At 34.6% G+C, this 27,134-nt stretch overlaps 1 protein-coding gene across 1 annotated transcript in view; it reads left to right on the top strand.

The window, feature by feature from the left end:
- Positions 1-27,134, top strand: part of LOC144203596 (copine-9-like) — a 63,252-nt gene that overhangs the window by 16,881 nt on the left and 19,237 nt on the right. Inside the window, exons 3-7 of the mRNA XM_077727124.1 lie at positions 1,201-1,247; positions 6,030-6,133; positions 7,434-7,473; positions 10,399-10,475; positions 25,793-25,856. Of these exons, the coding sequence (XP_077583250.1) occupies positions 1,201-1,247; positions 6,030-6,133; positions 7,434-7,473; positions 10,399-10,475; positions 25,793-25,856 (332 nt within the window). The remainder of the gene's footprint in view (positions 1-1,200; positions 1,248-6,029; positions 6,134-7,433; positions 7,474-10,398; positions 10,476-25,792; positions 25,857-27,134) is intronic.

The following is a 27,134-nucleotide window of genomic DNA, read 5'->3' on the forward strand; positions in this document are numbered from 1 at the left end:
TTCTCATCCAAAGACAAAAAGCAACACTTGACCGATTTATTAAAACAAGCAATTAGTGCCTAATGCAAGTGTTGTTGGGATGCTTAGGCAAGCATATTTTTTTGTGTGTGTGCATGTGTTCATTTTATCTCATCATGACAAAGTGATGAATTTGTGGGTTTGTAATTTAGCTACTGCTGTTGCATTATTGCTTATTTATGCAGTTATGCTCAATGTAGCTCTGGGAATAAAGCTTGATAATGTTCAGAAAATTGTTTTCTAACACTGTGGATACAGCTCTTTTTTTTACTTATTGGGATATAAATGAATAATAACATATTTTCATGATAGCCAGTAAAGAGAATTAAAAAAAAGTTACCGTATTTTCACGACTATAAGGCGCATTGCATTATAAGGCGCACCCTCAATGAATGACATTTTTCCATATACAAGGTGCACTGTATTATAAGTATTAGAATGTGCACTGTATTATAAGTATTAGAAGGCGCACTGTATTATAAGCTGCACTGTATTATAAGGCGCACTGTATTATAAGGAGCACTGTCTATTTTGAAAAAGATTTAAGACTTTTAAGTGCGCCTTATAGTCGTGAAAATACAGTAATTGCTATTGACTTCCAGGTATGAAGCACTCACTACTTTACAGTCACCTCTAGAGCCAGCCATTGTTTATGTTTTGGATTTTTTTGGTATAAAATCTTGCATTGGGGGAGGAGCTATATGATGGAAGATGTTGTAAACTAAAATGGCATCTGCATATTTAACAGTATTGTTTCAGTTCAGGCATTTGTGTGTTTTTTAATATCCGACAGTGGTGGTTTTTGGTTTTCTGTTTTTTCCATTTATAAGGCGCACTGGATTATAAGGCGCACTGTTTATTTTGGAGAAAATGTAAGACTTTTAAGTGCGCCTTATAGTTGTGAAAATACGGTATGTGAAATTAAAATAAACATCAATTTGTTTAATGGTTTTTCATTTTATTTGAGAAAATAATCATCTGACCGCCTTAAAATATGATGATTTTTTTAATATGTTGCCATGAAATACAAACATCTTCCTGCAATTTAGTCAACATTTTTCAATGTTCACCCATTGATTTTGTATTTAACCCACAATAGGATCACACATGTTGCTTTGTCCTTATTATTTTTTCAATAGGATTGTGTCAAAGTTAATTCTTGTCCCACTCTTTTCTTTTCAGTGGTGGTTCTGTATTTGCAGGCTATAGGAACGAAAGAGTGGAGGGAGGTAAGAATACTATTTCTTTAAATTCCATACCGGGTTGTCCATCTCCTTGTGGCCTGTGATTGGCTGCCGTCAATTTAGCGCACTGTCTATTTTGGAGAAAATGTAAGACTTTTAAGTGCGCCTTATAGTCGTGAAAATACGGTAATTGCTATTGACTTCCAGGTATGAAGCACTCACTACACAGTCACTTCTATAGCCAGCCATTCTTGATGTTTTGGATTTTTTTGGTATAAAATCTTGCAGAGGGGGAGGAGCTATATGATGGAAGATGTTGTAAACTAAGATGGCATCTGCATATTTAACAGTATTGTTTTAGTTCAGGCGTTTGTTTTTTTTTAATATCCCACGGTGGTGGTTTTTCGTTTTTGGTTTTCAGTTTTTTCCATATATAAGGCGCACTGGATTATAAGGCGCACTGTCTATTTTGGAGAAAAATTAAGACTTTTAAGTGCGCCTTATAGTCGTGAAAATATGGTCACTAATTTTTGTCAATATTAATGTTACACCACAGAACAAAGTTAGACAACACATTAAAAATTCAGGTATATTCTATATTTTAGTCTAATTGAGACAACAACTAGTTAATTTTCTTATTGTGTATAGCACACACAGTGTGTGTTTGTGTTTATTTTATTTATTTATTTTGGAGGGACGGCAAATTGAACCAATAACTCAAATCTTGGATAAAACTCCAAGGTTTGCCAACCTACCTTGTTACCATAGAAACACATCCAGATATGTTAACCCCAAAAGGTGATCTGTCTAAGCAATGTATAATACTGTACCATATTCTATACTATATATAATGTATGTCTATAAACATGTAAGAGCATACAATATAGATTCATCATCTTATTTGATGAAAAATCTAATTTTCCTTCCTTCTGAACAAGGTCAACATGTTTGTGTCGAATTCAGAGCTCATTATTCATCTTCTATTACACATTAAACCAATCAAAATTAATGAGATCCTCTAAGAAGAAGCCAAAAATGTCAACTTGTAACTGCCCATAAATCTTAGTTGACTGTTTTAAATTGTACAATCTGCAATGATTTACGATGCTTACAGTGTAGTATGTGTCCTTTCTTTGTTCAAAAAATATAACCACCCTAATAAGTTGGGGCCACATTTAAGTATATAGTACTCTCTTGCAAACTTGGGAAGTATTTTTCACCGCTTCTGTTGCTTTAAATTAAGTTAACATAACTTTTCATGTGGGCCGGACTATTTTAGATATAATATTTAGATTTGTTGTTCTTTATAAATGGATTAATAGAACTGGATCGGAAGCCCTAAATATTCTAGTTTTTATAGATCTAAAGCAATGTTTATTTGGGGTTTTTTTTTTCTTAAAAATGGAAAATGTCCTTTAATCATGTTTTTTATTTCAAATGGAAACAAAAATTTAAAGTGGAAAACGGAAAATTTGTATATTTATTTTTAGATTTTACAAGATGCTTTTTGAACTAAAAACATAAAATAAAAAATTGGATTAAAAATTGCAGTCGGCTCTGAATTTTAAATTTTTTACAGATATAAAACAATGTTTATTTTAGCTTTTTTTAAAATATATTTTTAAATTTTACAAAATTATTTTTTAACTAAAAACAGAAACAAATTATTAAAAAATAACAATTATTGATTTAAAATGGGGAAAAGCAGGAAATGTAATATACATCTATACTCTTCATTTTAATTTGATCCTAAAACAGAAAGTCGACACTCATGATTTACTTTCTCGGGCCGCACAAAATGATGCGTCGGGCCAAATTTGGCCCCAGGGCCGCCACTTTGACACCTGTGCTGTAGATTAAAAAGATGCTCCTCCATATAAAGTGTACACATTTGGGTTGGGTAGCCTTTAACCATGGATAGATGGAAAGCAGGCTATTGCTGTTTACTTTTAAAATAACATTTTGAGAAAAAGACAAAATAAATATGAGTGATATTCTTCTTCTGGGTCTGAAAACTAGTGGTGATGGCTACATAACCGTATAAACGGAAACTTCAATCTTTGGAGTTGATATGTAAGGATAGGATATGTGTAGTTGAGGTGATTTTTTTTTTCTCCGTGCCACGATGACAGCTGACATCAGGCGAAGAGAAGAGAAGGCCCTTTCAAACTTGACAAGTATAAAATTTATTGTCTGGAAAGGTCACTGTGTCAGACTTTGATTAAAAGAAGAGCCGGCCGGTGAGCATAGAAAACGTGCTTTGATTTTTCAGAGGCAATACAAAGATACATTTTGCCTACTATTTGGACAATGTTTGATTGAGGTTTGGGGTTTTATTTTCATCTAAGTTTGTTTTGGGAACTCTTGGGAACGTGAGTAAACACAATTCAATTTCTGGTACTTAGGCCTAAGCCAATAGAAAACAGTGCTTTATTTCAGCTAAGCAATTTGAAAATCAATAATAGTTCTCTCTTATAAGCTTTCAAAAAAAAAAAAAAAAACATTACACAATTGTGATCAAGTACTCTCCCAAAAAGTAATGGTAGGTTACATTTGATATTTATATTACAATGTTACGGGAGTGTTATTTTAGATTATTTATAGAGAAGAAATGTATGATATTTCAATGACATACAAACTCCTCAAAATATTGAATGTTGATCATTAATGAATTGTTTATAGCACATGTGTCAAAGTGGCGGCCCGCGGGCCAAATCGGGCCCGCCGCATCATTGTGTGGTCTGGGAAAGTAAATCATGAGTGCCGACTTTCTGTTTTAGAAAGTATAAATATATATTAAATTTCCTGATTTTCCCCCTTTTAAATCAATAATTGTCATTTTTAATATTTTTTTCCGTGTTTTTAGTTAAAAATCATTTGGTAAAATCTAAAAATATATTAAAAAATCTCAAATAAACATTGTTTTAGATCTTTAAAAAACTGAATATTCAGGTCTTTTAATCCAGTTCCTTTAATCCATTTATATTAAAAAAATCATACATTTTCCCCGTGTTTTTAGTTCAAAAATAATTTTGTAAAATCTAAAAATATATAATAAAAAATCTAAAATAAATAATGTTTCAGATCTTTGAAAAACTGAATATTCGGGGAATTTAATCCCGTTCCTTCTTTATATCTAAAAAAAAAATCATACATTTTTTCCATGTTTTTAGTTCAAAAATAATTTTGTAAAATCTAAAAAAAATATATAAAAAATCTCAAATAAACATTGTTTTAGATCTATAAAAAACTGCATATTCAGTTGTGAAAATTCCTGTTGTTAATTGTTTTCCCTACAAAAAAAAAAACAATCCCAGCTGATAGAAATTTGAAACCAATCGAGGATTTACGTTAGGATCGATGTGGTAGGTAGATAGGTTTGACAGTGCAGGCCACTTCCATGCAAGACCTTCAGTAATGAATAGGGTGAGAACATAGCTGATAGCATCGCCTATGTGTCCAGGGCACTAAAGACATGAATCGAGGTATTACAGCTACGGTGAGGCAATGTCGAAATCAATAGCTCATTACATGGTGCTTTCGGGCCAAACCACGGAGGCGAGGCTGGTAGTCCACTGGGGGAATTAGAGCTGGTGTGATTGTCAGTGAGACGAAAAGATAGCTTGGCCCAGAAAGGAGATGGTGGGAACAGCCTAGCCTTTTGTGGATAAGAGTCTTTGATTCTTGCTCTAAGTAGCTCTCATGAGGCAGAACATTTAGTCCAAATCCCAATGATTTCTTGAAAAAAATTCAAAATTATATTTGTGTGTATTGAAAATGGTGACTGTTTTTTTTTTGTTTTTTGGTTTTTGACTACTTTTAACATACCTGATTAAATGATAATGATTCCCCGTACAAACGCCCCTCCAAAAAACGTACAAACACCGTACGACGCGTGTTTACTCGCGGTAACTCGTTTCTTACTAGGTGGCTCTTCCATGCTTGCTTCCACGATATTTACTCTATGTACCGTATTTTCACGACTCTAAGGCGCACTTAAAAGTCTTACATTTTCTCCAAAATAGACAGTGTGCCTTACAATCCAGTGCGCCTTATATATGGGAAAAAAACTGAAAACCAAAAACGAAAAACCACCACTGTCGGATATTAAAAAAAAAAAACACAAACGCCTGGACTTAAACAATACTGTTAAATATGCAGATCCCATCTTAGTTTACAACATCTTCCATCATATAGCTCCTCCCCCACTGCAAGATCTTATACCAAAAAATCCAAAACATCAACAATGGCTGGCTCTAGAGGTGACTGTGTAGTGAGTGCTTCATACCTGGAAGTCAATATCAATTACCATATTTTCACGACTATAAAGCGCACTTAAAAGTCTTACATTTTCTCCAAAATAGACAGTGCGCCTTATAATACAGTGCGCCTTATATATGGAAAAACTGTCATTCATTGAGGGTGCGCCTTATAATGCGGTGCGCCTTATAGTCGTGAAAATACGGTATATCTACGCATGCGCATGTCATCCTTTATCGATATTGCCGTACGCACCGCTAAAAAAAATACATACGATTGAGGATAATTTTTGCTGGTATACCGTGACAATAGTAACGGTCGATGACAGTAGCGCCGTTGGCTATCAGCCTACGAGACTATCTGGATTTTAGCCAAAACGGTCTTGTTAAGATCGGTTTTCATAAATATTGGTGATTTTTAAAAATAATAATAATAATTTTCCCCGTACAAAAGTCGGTGTACGGCGTACGTGATTTAAAATGGTAAAAAAAAAAACGTATAAAATACGTATAAAACGTACAAGTTGACAAGTATGCTTTAATCACATATATTTTCCTTTTGTTGTAGTCTGGCCGGACAGAGGTGATTGATAATACCCGGAATCCTGATTTTGTCCGGAAGTTTGTGTTGGATTTCTTCTTTGAAGAAAAGCAAAATCTAAGGTTTGATGTGTAAGTAACTTGATGTTTTATTTACATAAATGAATTAAATCCTAGTTGACTTTGTTGCATCTTAACTCCGTTTGGGGAAAACACATCTTTATTCTGTAGGGTTGCAATGAAGTGACAGCAAAATTCAATTTAATGAATAATTTAAAAAAGTAAGCCATTTAGTGGCCTCACTGATCAAATTAGATTTGTCTAAATATCCACTTAACTTCTCTAACCATTTTATTTTTAATCAAAAACAGTCGAAGGCCACAAAAGATTGCACTTTAGTTTCATCAACAAGGCATGAAATGTGTAATAATTGTTTCAATTCTGTTAAAGTAAACACAATTGTGGATAAAAAAAACTTTGAATCGGGGATTAGTCTAAAACAGTCTAAAAGTGTCTCTCCTTTAAGGTCCATTTATTCATTTAATATCTAATTCTTAAAATATACAAATCTGGTAAAGCAGGTTGGGTACGATAACACCATTTACATATATGAAATTTCAACATTTGCATTAATCCGAAATAATTTAAAAAAGTTTTGTTACATTTAACTAGGGTTCTTTTAATTACCCTCTCCCAAAGTTACCTAAATTGCAAAAAATAATAATAATAATAATAAAGTCATACTTGACTAATGTTAGACGAGACGTGGGCAAACTACGGCCCATGGGCCACATCCGGCCCGCTAGGCTTTTTAATCCGGCCCACCGACGTTGTCCAAATGTTTTTTTTCCCTCCCCAAAATGGCGCCGTCACACGGAAGCTAGTGGCAGTACCTCTGTCCACTCTTATTTGTTTTTCGTATTTTACAGCCGTTCTATCTTTTTTTAAATTACATTTTAATATTTCTTAATACATTCCTTTTTACTTGACTTTGTACTTTATACTTTTTACTTTATACTTTTTACTTTAATGATGAGTGATGAGTATGTTAATACTTTAGTCCTTTTTTTCTGTTTCTGTTTCATATGTACTGTTAACGGATGCACTTTTTTATTTGTATCGTATCTTGTGCTGACCCGGCCCATCTGTCAAATTTTTAAAGTCAATGTGACCATAACATAAAGAGAACCATATCAAAGTTGTGTTGATTTTACCACAATGTATTCATATTTGCATTGATCTTGGCCAAAAAACTGCAATCAACTTTTGTCACAGGAACATTCTTAAATCATCATATATTAGTCAAAGTGATTAAATGACACTGCCCATATTATTAGTTAACATATCTCATATCTTAACATTGAACCTTATAAATGTAGTGCAAATCCCAACATGCCTTGCCACAATCATATCCCCTCTTTGTTTCTACCAGGTATAATGTGGACTCCAGAAGCTGTAACATTTCCAAACACGTAAGTGCGCTATGTCAATGTCAACTGACAGTTTCAACTCAGAAGTGATAGTTCAGTGTAAACTCATTTACAGAGAAAACAACAGCCATGTTGTGACTCACTGTACATTGCTTGTCAGAATTCATAGCGTGAGTTTTTCTCTTGACAAATGTCCCTTTTTTTGTATTTCCAAAAACTATCAATCTCCAATCTGAGCAGAAGGTGAGTATTTTATGATGAAAGAGACTTTACATTGCAGTACTCATCCTCCTTCACTCATTTTGTGATTTATGTTCTAAAATAGTCTGCTTCATTTTTTTTCTTCCATTTCATGTCATGAAGGCCAAACACTGCCAAGACAGTTTACGAATTTCATAATGTTCTTTCCAAATTGCCTTCAGATTCAACTCCAAATGAACAAGACAAAATAAAAGATGACTAATGTTTAATCCTGTTATTATTGCTTTTTTAGATCTGTATTTTTTTTGGGTAGTCTGGGAGCAATGTTCCCTCTAATTTTTCGTTGGTCTGGGCAGAAAGACAACCTCCCTAAGCGCACTGAATACCAGTGTGAGTGACATCATCATTGCTCGCTATGGACACACCAGTATCACACCTGCCATAAGCAGGTGTATGTCAATGTTCCCTCTAATTTTTCATGGAAAACATGCTGTAAAACACAAAAAACATAAGAGTGGACAGAGCTACTGCCACTGGCTGCCGCGTAAACGGCGCCATCATGGGAAAAGGGTTAAAAAAATTGGGATTTTATTTACTGCGCGCCATATGATTGCTGCTGCGCAGAGAAGACGAGAGTACTATGAAGACCCGAATAATAGTAGGCACTGGAATAATAGTAGGGAGTGGGAAATTCCAAATGAATTAATAATAGTATACACCGGAATAATAGTACTACTACTACTACTACTAATATTCTTTAATTTTGTAATTTTCCACTGCCTACTATTAATCCGGTGCCTACTATTATTCGGGTCTTCATAGTAGTGTGCCGCTTAGAGGGAACATTGTCTGGGAGGCAGATGGAAGAACTGAAAATGTTTCATACAGTGATGAAACTAATGAATTAGAAGTGCTAGTAAAGGTCCTTTTAAAAAAATAGGAAGTACATACACATGATCACAGTGGAGTTGAATTTCTATCGAGAGAAATCTCAGCCCGGGAGATCTGTGGATGATTCACTGACAATTCAGCTTCAATTATTAAACTGGCACACAGAAAGTGGCACTGCAGGTTATGGTCCTGATGGACTATTAGTCCTGAGGTTTTCATGCCTGTTGTCATGTAGCTGTCATGGCTGAAAAGGGAATGACTGGAAAAGCAAGTGTCTTTGATAGCTTGACAATTTAATTTTAGTCTAATGCACTACAATAGTTAAGAAGTGAAAAATGCCCAATACAAACATCTCATACTGAAATGATCAGAACATTTAGCCTTACCTAACTTACCTTCTTGACACCCCTAAATTCTTGCCGGCTTGTTTGTGTGTCACGCCTTCACAATTTCCATCTTTTCAATACTGCATGTCCATTGAGCTTTAATGTACATGAATATTTCTATGAGAATGTAGCATGTTATTGATTAGTAATATCGTTTCAAATGACATAAGAAAAAGAAAAATGCTTTCTTAGAATTTTGTTTTCAGAATCATAGTCTTGATTGTCAGTGCACAAACAGGTGTGTATTAAGGGGTTAAGTTGCTAATTTATGAATTCATCCATTCATCTTCCAAGCCGCTTATTCTTGCAGGGTTTATGGGTGTGATAGGGTACATCGACATTTTGGGTGCTCGGACGTTTAGTCGCCGGTCTTTTGTTTGCCGGTCTTTTGTTCGCCGGTCTTTTGGTCGCCGGTCTTTTGGTCCCTTTTGGTTGCCGGTCATATGGTGACAGAGAGTTTACTGATGAGGCCAGCACTCAAAGTTATATTCATGAGAGAGAGTTCAATATCAAAGAGTGAGAGTTTAATATCTAAGTGCTGTTTAATATCTTGGTACATTTGACTGGCGACCAAAAGACCGGCGACCAAAAAGACCGGTGACCAAAAAGACCCGCGACCAGAAAGACCGGCGACCAGAAAGACCGGCGACCAAAAAGACCGGCGACCAAAAAGACCGGCGACCAAAAAGACCGGTGACCAAAAAGACCGGTGACCAAAAAGACCGGCGACCAGAAAGACCGGCGACCAAAAAGACCGGCGACCAAAAAGACCGGCGACCAAAAAGACCGGCGACCAAAAAGACCGGCGACCAAAAAGACCGGCGACCAAAAAGACCGGCGACCAAAAAGACCGGCGACCAAAAAGACCGGCGACCAAAAAGATCGGCGACCAAAAAGACCGGCGACCAAAAGGACCGGCGACCAAAAGGACCGGCGACCAAAAAGACCGGCGACCAAAAGCCCGGCGACTAAAAGACCAGCGACCAAAAGACCAGCGACCAAAAGCCCGGCGACCAAAAAGACCGGCGACCAAAAAGCCCGGCGACCAAAAACCCGGCGATCAAATGTCCGGTCACGACATTTTGGCGTCTCCAATCAGGCTACCTACCTTTGGGATGCGGGAGCAAATCGGTCTACACTAAAAAAGTTCACAAAGGTATGGGGAGAACCTTGCAAACTCCACACAGATTGGCCTGATTCAACCCTGTACTGTCGCTTTTGAGTTATTTGATGAAGGTTTTTGACACCAACACCCTTATAGCTAGATTAAGCAGTGTCAAAGATGGATGAATATGTCTCACATCTTTCCTAGTCGAGTTAATACCGGCTATTATGACGACAGTTCAACCCTGGAAACATACATTTTAATAAGTTATTTGAAAATCCATCCAACTCTTGTCCCAGGATCGATTGTGTTTGACAGGAGTAAGGCTATTTTATTATTAGTTTCCAAGTCATGCAACTCATCCACTTTCATCTCTTTCCTCAGGATTTTTTGGGCCAGACGTTTTGCACCCTTGGAGAAATCATTGGCACTACAGGCGGGCGGCTGGAAAGAACTCTCTCGTAAGTACTGCAATGCAACATTGTTTATACTAATATAATACCTCATAACCAATTTATTCTTTGTTTTTGTTATGCCCTAGTCTTGTGAATGCTACTAAATTGTATACTTATGAATATTAATGAACGGCCCCTGACCAAATCTTTACAGGAATCCCAATCACAACAATTTGTTCTCAATATGTTTGCACACCAAAGTACATAATAAGGTATCCATGGCTGAAAATACTTGAATGTCACATATGCATAAATTTTGTAGTAATATATCAAATCGACGTTGTCTGATCTGTGTACAATACAAAAAAAACAAAGACGGAATGCCCTATTCAATCAATAGACGATTGGAATTCAGTGTGTGAACTTGAAAGACAAAAAATATCGGTGTGTGTATAGTCAGTTTTAGTTTATCCACACTCATATCCTTTGGGTCATACAAATATGCTGAAAGGTTTGGTACTGAAAAATGTATGAACTGATGTTTCCTTTTAAAATGTGAAAACCTGTACTGTGTACCTGATTTCATCTCAGCTTGAACACTCCCTTACTTCCAAATAACACTTTGCCTAAATGGCAGTTAGGTAACAATAACACAGGTAGCATTTACTACTTTAACAAACCGCCAGAACCACTAATACTACTTCCGCACAGAGAAGGTACTGTCTCCCTAGTATAGATATCCATATCTAGGTTCCCCAAACTTTATATTCCTTTTTGTCTCCCATTTGAGATTGGCCGTAGCATGCAAATGTTCGTGACCGGACGTTTGGTCGCCCAGACGTTTGGTCGCCCGGACGTTTGGTCGCCCGGACGTTTGGTCGCCCGGACGTTTGGTCGCGCGGACGTTTGGTCGCTCGTACGTTTGGTCGCCGGTCAAATGTACTTAGATATCAAACAGTACTTAGATATCAAACAGTACTTAGATATCAAACAGTACTTAGATATCAAACAGTACTTAGATATCAAACAGTACTTAGATATCAAACAGTACTTAGATATTAAACAGTACTTAGATATTAAACAGTACTTAGATATTAAACAGTACTTGGATATTAAACAGTACTTGGATATTAAACAGTACTTGGATATTAAACAGTACTTGGATATTAAACAGTACTTGGATATTAAACAGTACTTGGATATTAAACAGTACTTGGATATTAAACAGTACTTAGATATTAAACAGTACTTAGATATTAAACAGTACTTAGATATTAAACAGTACTTAGATATTAAACAGTACTTAGATATTAAACTCTCTCTTAGATATTAAACAGTACTTAGATATTAAGCAGTACTTAGATATTAAACAGTACTTAGATATTAAGCAGTACTTAGATATTAAACAGTACTTAGATATTAAACTCTCTCTCTTAGATATTAAACAGTACTTAGATATTAAACTCTCTCTCTTAGATATTAAACAGTACTTAGATATTAAACTCTCTCTCTTAGATATTAAACTCTCTCTCTTAGATATTAAACAGTACTTAGATATTAAACTCTCTCTCTCACGAATATAAGTTTGAGAGCTGGTTTCAACAGTAAACTCTCTGTCACCATTTGAAGAACCGGCGACCAAACTTTCGAGCACCACAAATGTTTGGTTACCCTGGTAATGATTAAACCTTCTCAAGCTCATTGTATATCCTTATACCTGCCTTCCGCTCCCCTCAGCTGAAATCTGTTTACTACTCTTTGTGGTAGTTGTATAAGCTAGAGTTGTAACTGATCTATAAACATTTTTACTACCCCTCCAAAAATAATAAATGCAATTTCTCAACCACAGTGCTAGATTTGTGGGTCAAAAAAAATACCAAAACTAACCAATCATAGTCCATATGGAATCTCATATGTTAACATCTCTTGTTGATCATATTGTGTTGTGTGGAAGTGAAAATATATCAACATAATCACTATATCCTCTGGAAATATCACGACATTTACCCCGCAATTATCTTCAATCATGTATCTACATGTATGTACAATAAAAACATACTCATGATGACATTAACCTCTGGAAATATTCCAACTATCAGGCCAACAAATCTCTCACTGTCCTTTTAGAAATCTATCTGTTATCCAAGAACCTTTTTTTTATTTTAGTGTAATGAAGCTAAAAAACAAACACTGAAACCAAAGATACACTTTATTTTGATAGCTTTTGATATTAAATTTCCAAACTAGCCATTGGGAAATCAAAAGAAAAGGTTGAATACAGAGTAGCCTGAAGCAACAGACTGTGTTTTTCCTTGCTTTTTGGAGGCCAAACGAGCACAATTATGATTCCTTCCATACGGCCTGTGCCTCTGATGCCGATCTGCTGGGGATAGACAGCTGCCAGGAGTCTTGTAGACCAGACACAGCTGTGCCCAGGGGAAGAAACACGGTGGGCATGAATAGAAAAGCACGTAAAGGAAGGTGTGTGAAAGTTGACAAACCAGTAGAGCAGAGAAAAGGGGAGTATATCAATGCTGAGATACAAGTATTTGATAGAAGAGGAGGATGAGAGGCAATGGAGGGTGGAACAGAAAGAGGCTGATTCCAGAAATTCCTCCCTGATTGGATTGGATTGCTTTATTCGTTCCGTATTCGAGAAATTTTGTTGTCACAGTAGCAAGAGGGTGAGGATGCAGAACTAGCCAAAGGCATTTTAGACATAAATAGATAGGTAATAAGTAAGTTAATAAATAAATACATGAATAAATACATACACATACATATATATAAGTACATATATACATACACATACATATATAAGCACATACATACACATACATATATAAGCACATACATACATACACACATATATAAGCACATATATACATTTATATAAGCACATATATACATTTATATAAGCACATATATACATTTATATAAGCACATATATAGATCTATATGAGCACATATATACATACACATACATATTTAAGCACATATATAGATAGATATATATGAGCACATATATACATACACATACATATTTAAGCACATATATAGATATATATGAGCACATATATACATACACACATATTTAAGCACATATATAGATATATATGAGCACATATATACATACACATACATACATAGGCAGATATATACATACACATACATATATAAGCACATATATACATATATATAAACACATACATACGCATACATACATAAGCACATGTATACATACACATACATATATAAGCACATATATACATTTATATAAGCACATATATACATTTATATAAGCACATATATACATTTATATAAGCACATATATAATACATATATATGAGCAGATATATACATACACATACATATATAAGCACATATATACATACACTTACATATATACAAGCACATATATACATACACAGCATGCATACCATAGGTCTTAAAAACACAGCCATTTTTTAATAGAAACCATGTGTTTTTTGTTTGTTTTTTAAATGCCTACCTAAAACAAAAACATAAATATGTTATATCCCCCCCCCCTCCCCCCCGAGCTACAGGTACATTTCCAAATTATGTACGGTGCTAGTTGCCTCCTCATGTCAGTGGGTGTTTGCTTTTAAAGGGTCACCACTTTTAGAAACAGACTCCATGCTGCGTGGCAAAGTAAGCACTTCTTTCCACTTACCTGTGTGTTGCTATGGCAACCAAAATATGGGGTATCAGATGAGGCGGCAAATGTATAATAATGATTCAAAATACAACCGTGAATACACATTGTATTCAGTGGGAGCATCAGATAGCAGAGGTTATTTTTAAACCTGAAAGTGTTTGAGATTATGTTCACAAACAGGTAGGAACAGTTTTGCTATTTCAACATGACGATTTAGCAATGCTCAGTTTGATATGAAACGCTGACATTATGAAAGGTTGAAAAAGAAACAAAAATTGCATATCGGCAATGGTGGAAAAAATGAGGCCGATCTATTAATAATAGCACGGTCTGCCAAGACAGCCTTGTGTGGTTTGGGATTAGACAGGAATGGCTTTTTTTTCTTCTTTTTTTTTGCCCAGAAGTCAGTTGCGGCACTCACCCGAGCCATGTCTTCATCTTGTTAGAAATAAATAACCTTCTTTGGAGGTTACTGAAGTATGGCACATTCATTTGTACCGGCCTGAGGTGGAAATATAGAAGAAAAAGTATGAATCAAAGACCAATGATTCTGTCCGTTAAAGAGAAATTGTGGACATCATGATACATGGAGGAATATGAGGATGATAATATAGATTGTTAGATGCCCTTCAGGATTATTGTGGGGTGACGTTGAAAACGTTTTTTTTTTGTCTTCTTTGCTTTCTTGTGGCGTTCCTGTGAAAAATTGAATCTCTCATCTCTCAGCCTGATCCCAATTCTACTTAAGAAATTGTGTTTGTCTCAGCAAGGCATGGGTTTTATAGTTTATTTATTTCTATACCAATTTTAAGAGCACAAAATATTGGCTGTGCTCTCTGGATAGCATAATAAAATATTTTTTTTGACCCTCTGAAAGAAAACTATTGGGCATACAAGTAATCCTTTGTACAGGAATATTGTGACACTATATTGGCTAGGAAGAGATTTTTTTTAGAACTAAATTATGCCAATAGTTATGTCAACCTTTTTTTTATAGATTGCATTTTGCTTTTTTTGTCTAAAACAGGGGTGTCAAACTCCCTTTGGCCTGCGAAAAACATAGAAATAACAATAATCCCACTTTTTTCCTTTGTATTAGTCACTAATACTAATAATTAGTGCAGAGAATGAGTAAATTATCAAAATGTTTATTAACAGAATTTTCTTTTACATTATGAACAATATATTATGAACAAGAGAATAACATAAGAACATAAATAAAGTATGTGTAATTTTAACAACACTTTTACACAGTTAAACATATATTTAAGTGTGTTTAAGTGTAAAACAATGCGCCCCTAGCGGATAATACAAGAACTACAAATTTTAAAGAAAATTCGTTTTTTTTTATACAATGCAGCTTTCTTCCCCGGGCCGTACCAAACCACCAGACGGGCCGGATCTGGCCCACAGGCCGTATGTTTGACACCACTGGTCTCAAATCTTCGTCTTGTGTATGTTGGAGTGCATTTGGAATTTGGTTTCTGGAAAAAAAAAACATTTTTCTGGGGAGTTAGTGGTGGAAAATTGTAAAATGTGTTGTGCGACAATAAGAGTCGGGATTCTGTACATGAGCGCCTGGTCAGTCTGTTGGTGAAATGTGTTGGTGGATGGCAGGGTGTGTAATTGTGGGCAGATGGTGGAATGACTTCAGTTCTGTGACCCAATACACAAATGTCAACTGCATTGGGCAATTCTAAAAAAGCAGAAATGTTCCATATTTTAAACCTTAAAGTTATGTGATCTGTGGTGTCCTTTATCAAAAAAAATAAAAGAGAAGATAAAAAGGCATTCAAAGATCATTGGCAAATTACCCCCATCATAATCCTTATAATGCGTGATGTTTGTGTGTGTATGTTAAGATTCTCTCGCTATGTTTGTCCAAACCGTGCAATGTAGAGAGTTTAATTTTTTTATGGTGGTCAGAAACGGCTGTTGGATCCTAATAGATAAGTAATTGAATTTATTCGCCTTCTCTAAATGTGTAAAATCTTATTTTTTAAACACCCATTTTTTAATAGTGCAACAATTGTCTTTTGATTCTAAACAAACAGGGAATACCCGCAATTTATTCATACAAAATAAATTTTAGATTGTCATTGTAACCATGCATATAAGAATCACAATAGCAACATTCATTTATTAGCTTCAACAAATGTGTACTTGTAGTGCTATTTCACATATGTATGTATATCCTTGTGTACAATTACACCCAATTGATAAAGTGTTGTCTAATCAATCTAATATTACTAACAGCTAATATTACTGATAACTCAAATGATTTAGTGGTTTCCAACTTAGCCATTTATATACTATATACAGGTATTTCACCACTTATTTTTTAGAAAAGCAGTCATACTCATACTGTCCTGTTAGCCACCTTTCCAATTGTGTAAATACACACAAACGCACACACCCAATCACACGCATGGAAAACAAAAGACACAATTTGCTTTCCTGTGGCCAGTGACCACCAGAAACCTCATTTTGCTTTTGTTGCAGTTGTCTTATCTACTTGACAAGACCGAAAACTACATTTTCTGAAACTAGGGAACTTATTATACCAATATAACCCAAACTTCAAATGGTGACACTTAATTTTATGCCTGTTACAGAGCTATAAAATGTGTGTGTGTTCATATCAAACTGTTACTACATTCTGTGTGTACTATAAGTCCTCAGTAAATTAAAAACAATAATTAAAGCTGGTTTTAACGCCATGTTTTCACGACGCAAATGTAACTTTGATAGCATAACCAAAGAATCAGAGTAAATATGAATTTGTTCCTTTTCCAACTGGCAATGGTAAGTTGTTAACTTGCTAAGCACATATCTGTCAACAGTTGGCATCATTTAATGTGGAAATTAGTGATTCCTGCTTGCCAGTGAGAGTCTTGGCATACAATGTGACAGTGTTGTTCTGTGACACTCTTAATCTGTCTGCCACACCACTTGTTGTATCAACAATGGATTTGGAATGAAGCATATTCTAAGCAACGGAGCCACTAAAGATGCTCTTTCAAAATTATTCAACTTTTCTTCCTTCTTTTTTTAATCTCATGCCATATATCAAGTAACACAACACATAACAAGGCTTTCTCAACCAATCAAAAGCTTGAAAGTATAGTCCAGGGGTCTCAAATTCATTTTTTGGTGCTGGCCATGTTGTAGTTTTGATTTCATCAGGACAGTATGTGTTCCAACTAGGCTGGCAAAATTAATTGATTTATAAATTGGCAGTTTTTCCCAATCTTTATGATCAATAGATCATTTTTGGACGTTCAAATTTGTACAAATCGTCTGCAATTATTGATTTAAAATGAGCAAACACAGGAAATACTCGGGTTGGTTTGCGGGCCGCTTTCATGTCAACTCAATTTTCTGTGGGCCGGACCATTTTAGATATAATATTTCATTTTTTTTTTTTTAACTAAATGGATTAAAAGAACTGGATTAAAAGCCCTGAATATTCAGTTTTTTCATAGATCTAAAACAATGTTTATTTTAGCTTTTTTAAAGATATTTTTAGATTTTACAAAATTATTTTTGAACTAAAAACACAAAAAAATGATTTAAAAATTACAATTATTGATTTAAAAGGGGGAAAACTGGAAATTTAATACACATCTATAATCTTCATTTTATTTGATCCTAAAACAAAAAGTCGCCACTCATGATTTACTTTCCCGGGCCACACAAAAATGATGCGGCGGGCCAGATTTGGCCCCCGGGCCGCCACTTTGACAACTATGGTATAGTCCGTGTTACTTCTTCAACGTCAGACCAATAAACCAAGCAATCATCAGTTATAGGAACTCAAGGCACATTAATAACAATTTAAAAAAAACTACAAAGATAAACAAATGTATTGTCAATTGATATTTTAAATTCCATAAGATACTGTCAAATGTTTTTCTTGTAAATACTAAATCATGCTACACACAGTAATGGGTAAATTTTTAAAATGTGTACCTTATCTGGGTATTTAAGCAAAAACAACCACAATGTTCAACTTTAATGACATTGCTGATATATTGTCCGTAAAGTCATGAAAACTTTAAACCTTAAGACTAGACTTGATAAACATTTAATACTAAAATGTGGAGTGAGAAGAGTTTGGATGGAAAAAGCACAAACAGGCAGCTTAGGTCTTAAATAGAGAAAAGACATAACCTTAATTGAATGTTACTGCTATTTGTTTAGTGACCCGAGAATAGAAACACAAATGGTCCTTGCACAGTGATTTCAACATAGTTTTCCCAAGGTAATCTAATTCCTGATGTATCTTTCATAGCTTCATTAGTTGGGCAAGCGAAATGACTTTGCAAAGACTCTTAGTGCCGATGTCATTACTTGATGTCATTTGTATGTAGATTGAAACAGTCTCAATTAGGGACTTGGGATTCATTCATTTGAAAACTTGAGGTCTTTTACATTAAAGTTTAGTCTCAATTAAACCTTGTGTAACTTTCAGAAATAAAATGTAAATAAAATTCCATTTAAAACAAGAATAACTAAAACAAAAACTAACGAGAGCTTGTAGAATTGCTTTAGTTGGCTTTGAAGAGAATTGAAAAACACTATTGAAAGCAATCGGCTAAAATGTAATTACCCCAGAAAATTAAAAGGCGCAACAACATTTTCTGGCAGTCTTTCACATCTCTGTGGAAATATTTTGGCCCACAAGTGCATACATCATCTCGTGACTGGACGTTTGGTCGCCGGACGTTTGGTTGCTGGTCTTTTGGTCGCCGGACGTTTGGTCGCCGGTCTTTTGGTCGCCGGGCTTTTGGTCGCCGGGCTTTTGGTCGCCGGGCTTTTGGTCGCCGGGCTTTTGGTCGCCGGGCTTTTGGTCGCCGGGCTTTTGGTCGCCGGTCTTTTGGTCGCCGGTCTATTGGTCGCCGGTCTATTGGTCGCCGGTCTATTGGTCGCCAGTCAAATGTACTTGTCTATTAAACAGTACTTGGATATTAAACGGCACTTGGATATTAAACAGTACTTGGATATTAAACTCTCTCTCTTAGATATTAAACTCTCTCTCTTAGATATTAAACTCTCTCTCTTAGATATTAAACTCTCTCTCTTAGATATTAAACTCTCTTAGATATTAAACTCTCTCTCTTAGATATTAAACTCTCTCTCTTAGATATTAAACTCTCTCTCTTAGATATTAAACTCTCATGAATATAATATTGAGAGCTGGTTTCAACAGTAAACTCTCATTTGACCATTTGACCGGCGACCAAACGTCCGAGCACCCATCATCTTTGTACAATACTAGGATTTTTAATCATTAAAGATGAGGTATCATGTAAAAGAAAAAAAAAACAATGAAATAATACTTTTTTCAATACATTCCTTCAAAAGTATGACTATGCTTTTCATGGACCTCCAATTGAGTAAATTGTGTACCAATGTTAGATCAATATAATAACTCGGCCAATAAAGGAACCTCCTTTCAACCTCCACTACGAATCAGATCTTAGAAGTCAATGAGTTCAAGTCTCATGAAGGCTAAAACAAGCACCAAAGCCGCGATTTTAGGAAGCAAATAACTTATAAAGCCATCCATTATCCTTTTGATTCATTCATCTCCCGTTCCACCTGAATCGTTTTCCAGCCAATTACAGGGCACCAGGAGACCACCAACCAAACAATTGTGCAATTACACATTGCATGCACGTATACTATGTCCTCACGAGGAGAATATCCAAACTAAACAGAAGAAGGACAAAGCCCTGGATTAAAACCTTGATCTCAGAACTGTAAGGCGAACATATTAACCACTCCTTCACCGTACCACCAAGCTAGGCAATATTTGTTGACTCCTTTATTAGAAAAATTTACTTTTTGCTAATTTTTATCACTCCAGTGAAGCTTGATTGATGAGTCTGAAGCTCAAATGTAATATTTTGCATGTAAAGGCAAAAAATCTATTTTAATAAAATTGTGTTTCCCCCAAAAACAACAGTAACTCGGAAGCACTCAATAGTCAAGGTCGCAATGTTCTGTGTAATGCATCACTACCTTTTGTAGCACCTGGAATTATATTGTAGAATCCTGGATACAAAGCAAATATTTCCATGTAAGGATTAGTGTAGGGATCATCTTATTGGACGTGCAGCTTTTGCTTTGAGGCAATGTCATTATATCTTTGCAACGGCACTTCTTTTTTTGCCAATTATCTCACCTTTCATCTACTTACATGTAAAAAAAGATCACTCATTCTGTACTGATAAGCATTTGAAATGAGAAAAAGTAATAACACACCCAGATATTTCCAAGGTCACATTTACCTCATGTTTGAATCGTTTAAACCATTCATTTGTTTTTCTTTGAAAATGAACCCCAAAAAATGAAATTGTGGAAACATTCCTTGAGTTGGATTGGATTGGATAACTTTATTCATCTCGTATTCGGTAAATATTGTTGTCACATTTGCAAGAGAGTGTGGATGCAGAAATAGGAAATGCATTTTAGACATAAATGGATAGGTAATAAGTAAGTTAATGAATAGATATATAAATAGATAAGTGTGTTCCTGAAATTTATATATATACATATACATACACACATATATATATATATATATATATATATATATATATATATATATATATATATATATATATATATATATATATATATATATATATATATATATATATATATATATATATATATATATATATATATATATATATATATATATATATATATATATATATATATATATATATATATATATATATATATATATATATATATATATATATATATATATATATATATATATATATATATATATATATATATATATATATATATATATATATATATATATATATATATATATATATATATATATATATATATATATATATATATATATATATATATATATATATATATATATATATATATATATATATATATATATATATATAAGCACATATATACATACATACACATAGATGTACATGCATGCATATATAGTAGGTCCTAACACTTTAAAATTTTATTGTTAAAGAGCCTGACAGCTGATGGGAGGAACCTTCCTGCAATGAGAGTGCAGCAGTCTATTGCTGAAAGAGCTTTGGAGGGACTCCACAGACTCATGCAGGGGTTTGGGAGGTGCTGTCCATAATGGACATCATCCTGGTCAGCATCCTCCACTCTCCATCATCCTCCACAGAGTCCAAAGGACAGCCCAGAACAGACCTGGTCCTTCTGACCAGTTTATTCAGCCTGTTCCTGTCCCTCTCTGTGCTCTTTTATAATAGTCAGCTCAATAGAATTCACCTCTTGCAAGTAATTTGACAAACGAATGTCATTATATTTTAGATTATTTTTGTGAAATGACTTCAAACTAACAAAGATATGCAACAAAAATGTACACAAATATATTTCAGATATACAAAAGCATTAGTGCAGACTTGCTTGATGGTTGGGTCATCTCTAATTGTTACTGCAGGTTGACAGACATCAATATTAGGTTCATTAATGATTACCTTCGTCCGTAATTATCAATAACTGCAGGCAGACATCTTATTCAATTATTGACATTTAATTAAATAGAATAGATCACAGGTAAAACCTCAGAGGGGAGATTCAGCAAGCCAGAGTTTCTCCTTCAACTTCCGAACGTCTCACCGAATAGACATTTTCGTACGATTCTTATTGCCATGAATCAAAACAATTTATAGAGTTGTTGATCATTCCATCACGTATGAGTAAAAACAACATCTGGAACTACAATAAAAATCAAAGTATTTACCAATAACAAAAACAGGAGACTAGACCTAACAACATTTAGATTAGAACAATTATGCCTTCCTTGACCTAAGAATCATATAATATAATCATAATCATATAATAATTACATAAAGAAAAACCTGAAGTGCTATGTTGTAAATAACAGAAACAACATTCTTGTTATTGGCCGAATAGCCCTGGCCTCGTTACAAAAGGGACCACCGAATCTCGAAGACTCAGATTGGGTGAATTGTTTGTATAAACATCCTGGAACAGGCAGTCCAGGTTAAAGATGACTTGGCGGTTATTCATGACCTCGCAACACTTTGAGAATAACAAGAGAATGGTTTAACAAAGAAATGACTTAATACAACTATATTTATAATAGTAATACAGAATAAACCCAACAATTAATTTTTGGTTAATTTCAAATCCTATGAAAAAAAAACCCACCATGCCAAGCATACAACAAAAGCTGACTTGGATGAGCATGTAATTATTATTTAGCAATCACTAACGAGACAATTTCTAGCGGGAACGTGGGCAGGCTACTTGACAGTTTAGCAATTGGATCAGTTCAAAATGCCAGAGTGCAACCTGTGGGGTCTTGCATATTATAACACTACTATATCATCATTAAAGTGCCAAGCTGGTAGATTTAAGTGAACATCAAGACGGACTACTTCTCTCATAATGCTCAAATTCCCACTTTATATTGTTTCTTTATCCTCAGGCACTACCCTTGGTGTCCCGGAACCCTTTTTCATTTTCTCTCACATCTCTTATTCCGATTGCTTATCAAATAAATAAAGATAAAAACAAAAAAACACATAGCTGGAACCTCTGAAAACACTATAATTATGCATGCGGCTTTATCATTAAATTGACCGGCTGAGTTCCAATAAAAAAAATATGGTTTGTGGCTTTGTCTGTTGGCTCAACCTTGGGCAAAAATTTTATCTAACTTAGATTTGGGTTCAGTCTGTGACACTTGGCTGCAAATACCTAGTAAATAATGATGGAATGAAATTAATACAAAGTGTACACAGTAGTTACTTGCCTTTAATCATTTTAAGAGCCTTAAGAGCTGTAACTCATACATTGATTCAAGTACTAAAGCTAGAGAAAATCTAAAGAAATTCACCTTGTCCTTCATTTGACCAAGGTTGTTCCAGTTTGAATGTATCCCAAAGAATAAAGGTTTTGAAAACTAGGTGAATGTTTTTATTGAGAGCTGTTTAAAAAAAAAAATCTAAAATATATAACGTATTTTCACGACTATACGGCGCATCGTATTTTTAGCCGCAGTGTCAATAACGAGTGCTATTTCTGTATTTTACACACACAAAGGACGCACCGTTTTTATGGACGCAGCCAGGTATGGCAAAACATTCACCAGCTTAAACATAAACGCTACACCCACACGCTAAAAACGTGTTTTTAAAAAGGCAACGGAGGCAAAAATGAGTTCGGTTGTACTTTATTTAGTCATTTTACAATGTACTCACGTCATCATCACCCACAAATCCATCAAAGTTGCTTCGTAAAGCTGTTTTGATGCCGATCACCAGGCCACAATCCATTTGCAAATAGTAGCTAGCTAGTAGCTAATGTCCATGCTTCGTAAAGCTGTGTTGTTATCAATCGCTAGGGCACAATCCATTGGGTGTATTGACAAAACGAACTACTATATATCCCAGCAGTCACTGCACAGTACTTTTTCTACGGGAAAATAGTAGAGTCTGGTGCTGCTTGCTGTATTTTTGAGAGCTGTAGAGGATAGTGTACCCTATTGACTGATTTATTTTATTTTATCGGGAGAACAATTTTAGTATTTGTCCATGTATAAAGCGCACTGGATTATAAGGCGCCCTGTCTATTTCGGAGAAAATTTAAGACATTTATGTGCGCCCTATAGTCGTGAAAATACGGTATATTATATTTAAAACTGCATCACACATTTGTTAATTAGTTTTTGACAACTGTTTGTTTTAAAATGACCTTAGTATAAAGCTATAAAACTCTCGCAGACACTATCCACAACCCCAAAAATGTAGATCCTGTCAACTTGATGACAAATTTACTTTGTGGTGCATTTGTCATTTGGATTCCACTCAACTTTTAACGTCATCACAATTAATGAGTCAACAGGAAAGTAAATTGTCACACAAGCCTGATTATCTCTTGTCTTTACAAATCAAAAAATAAGTGCACTTAACTATAAGATGAAGTCATTCAATAATTCAACAAAATAACACAATCCATATAAATTCAAGAATAGATGAGAAATAATACTTGTTCCTCCAACTTTTTTCATATTCCCATTGTCGATTTACTATCCAGGAAAAGTTGTGCTATAACTTTGGTGTCTGTTGTTATTTTTTTCTCCTTATCAGTTGTCCCCATAGTTTAGAGTCATGTCTAATAGATATCCTTGTTTTTTTACGACTCTGTCATGACTCATTTGACATTCGGAAGGTGGTTTTTTTTTCCGGTATATTGGTACACAACATCATTAATTCTGACTGTGAACCTGGCAGCAACCTTAATTTACATAGAGTACAAACCTGGCAACCCAGACAAAGACAGAATAGATCTCATAATTGGTTGCTGATGGATGCCAGAACATCCGTTGTAAACACAGAATCAGAACAACAACAATATTGCACCACACAAATAGTCTTTAAAAGGGGAAGATTTTTCTAATATGTTTCGTTAATGTCTATGGAAATATCAGGAAGATTTGATGGAAAATCTTACATAATGCTTATTTAACATTTTGTAGCTTTGTCTTGGTGAACATGATTTCAGTTCTGGGCTTTTTCATCCTGCGATTGATTTAGACTGACAGAATGACCTTCTGATTCTATCCTGGTGTCTGGGTTCCTTTCCTAACACATCATATGTAGTATAAGCTGCAGTTTCTAAGTCAAAATGCTTAAAATACATGTGTCAAAGTGGCGGCCCGGGGGCCAAATTTGGTCCGTCGCATCATTTTGTGTGGCCAGGGAAAGTAAATCATGAGTGCCGACTTTCTGTTTTAGGATCAAATAAAATGAAGAGGATAGATGTATGTTAAATTTCCTAATTGTCCCCTGTTTAAATCAATAATTCTAATTTTTCAATCATTTTTTTCTGTTTTTAGTTCAAAAATAATTTTGTAAAATCTAAAAATATATTTTAAAAAAGAAGCTAAGATAAACATTGTTGTAGATCTTTAAAAAACGGAATATTTAGGGATTTTAATCCAGTTCTTTTAATCCATTTATAAAAATAAAAAAACCTAAATATATCTAAAATGGTCCGGCCCACGTGAAATCAAATTGACGTTAAAGCGCCCCGCGAACCAACCCGAGTCTGACACCCCTAGTTTAAAGTAATTACTTACAATTGTGCTGAACCAATTCTGCCCAGGAAGTCAATTTGTGAGTCAACAGAAACAAGATTAACACTATTTAAAATGTTCAGCCTCTGGGCTAGAATCAGCTGGGATAGGCTCCAGCACCCCCCACGACCCTAATGAAGCTGTTCAGAAAATGAGATGAGAGATGAGGTTTATTAGAGTGTAGGGAACATTAAAATATGTGACAATTATGACCACTCCAAGCACTGTGATGGACAATTGACATTGATTTATTGCATCTTTGATTTGCTAATTTTGACCGGTGGCTTTTCCAAACATGAGTTTAATTTGGCTGCTTGACTAAAACAGCTGTACATGTTTATGGAGACAAATATTTTGGCATTGGTGCCGATTAAAACATTTCGTTAGCCAAGTAGGTAAGATATTTGTCCTTATAGTGCATAATATATAAGTCTATAAGTGAAACATGGAGATACACGTTCCAATACACCTATAGTTTTTGTCCAGGAAAAATGTGAAGTTTCAAACACATTTATGTTAAACCATATGAATAATTCCATGCATCAATCATCCTTTTTTTTGCAGAGGGATTCCAGGAAAGAAATGTGGTGTCATTATCTTCACAGCTGAGGAGCTCAGCAACTGCAGGGTCAGTATCCAAGCACACATGCACACACTGACACACTAATATATACACACTGAAGCAGTGCTCCAATAACAGGATACCCACATAACTGCAAAAAATGTATTAATGATGGGCCCCACTTTATATTGGATAAGAGACCATGAAATGTGACAAATGAGCTGGAGTTCCACATGTGAATCACTTAAAAGGCAAATTGTACCGTATTAAAATTGAAATATAAGGTACTAGTGCAGGGGTGGGCAAACTTTTCAGCCCGTGGGCCATATTGACTTTAAAAATTTGACAAATGGGTCAGCACTAGATATGATACATACAAAAAAGTGCATCCGTTAATAGTACATATGAAACATAAACAGAAAAAAGGACTAAAGTGTTAACATACTCATCACTCATTATTAAAGTAGAAAGTATAAAGTACAAAGTAAGGTAAAAAGGAATGTATTAAGAAATATTAAAATGTAATTGAAAAAAAGATAGAGAGGCTGTAAAACACGAAAAACAAATAAGAGTGGATAAAGCTATTGCCACTGGCTTCCGTGTGACGGTGCCATTTTGGGAAAAACATACAAAAACAAACAAAAACAAACAAACAAAAACAAACAAGCAAAAACAAACAAAAACTAACAAACAAAAACTAACAAACAAAAAACTAACAAACAAAAACAAACAAAAACATACAAAAACATACAAAAACATACAAAAACAAACAAAAACATACAAAAACATACAAAAACAAGCAAAACAAACAAGAACAAACAAGAACAAACAAAAACAAACAAAAACAGACAAAAACAGACAAAAACAGACAAAAACAGACAAAATCAGACAAAAACAGACAAAAACAGACAAAAACAAAATCAAACACAAACAAAAACAAACAAAAACAAACAAAAACAAAAAACAAAAACAAAAAAACTAAAAAACTAAAACAAAAATAAATTTATTATTTGGACAACGTCGGTGGGCCGTATTAAATGGCCTAACGGGCCGCATATGGCCCGCGGGCCGTAGTTTGCCCACATCTGTACTAGTGCAATTTAATATCTTATTTTTTCCTTTCCTACCCATTTCCAACTATTCTAAGAAAATCAAGGAATTGATTTACCCAACTTTGAACATATAATAACATTGACTTATAGTGCATGAATGTACAAGGGTAATGTAATCGTAAAAAAGAACATCAAATTGGATATTTACATATCCAAATGAGACCTTGATTATGCATCGATTAAAAAAAAATAAAATAAATGTGATGAATGAGATATATATCATCTTAAATGG

Source organism: Stigmatopora nigra, chromosome 1 (genome assembly GCF_051989575.1).
Source record: "Stigmatopora nigra isolate UIUO_SnigA chromosome 1, RoL_Snig_1.1, whole genome shotgun sequence".
Taxonomy (NCBI): Eukaryota; Metazoa; Chordata; class Actinopteri; order Syngnathiformes; family Syngnathidae; genus Stigmatopora; species Stigmatopora nigra.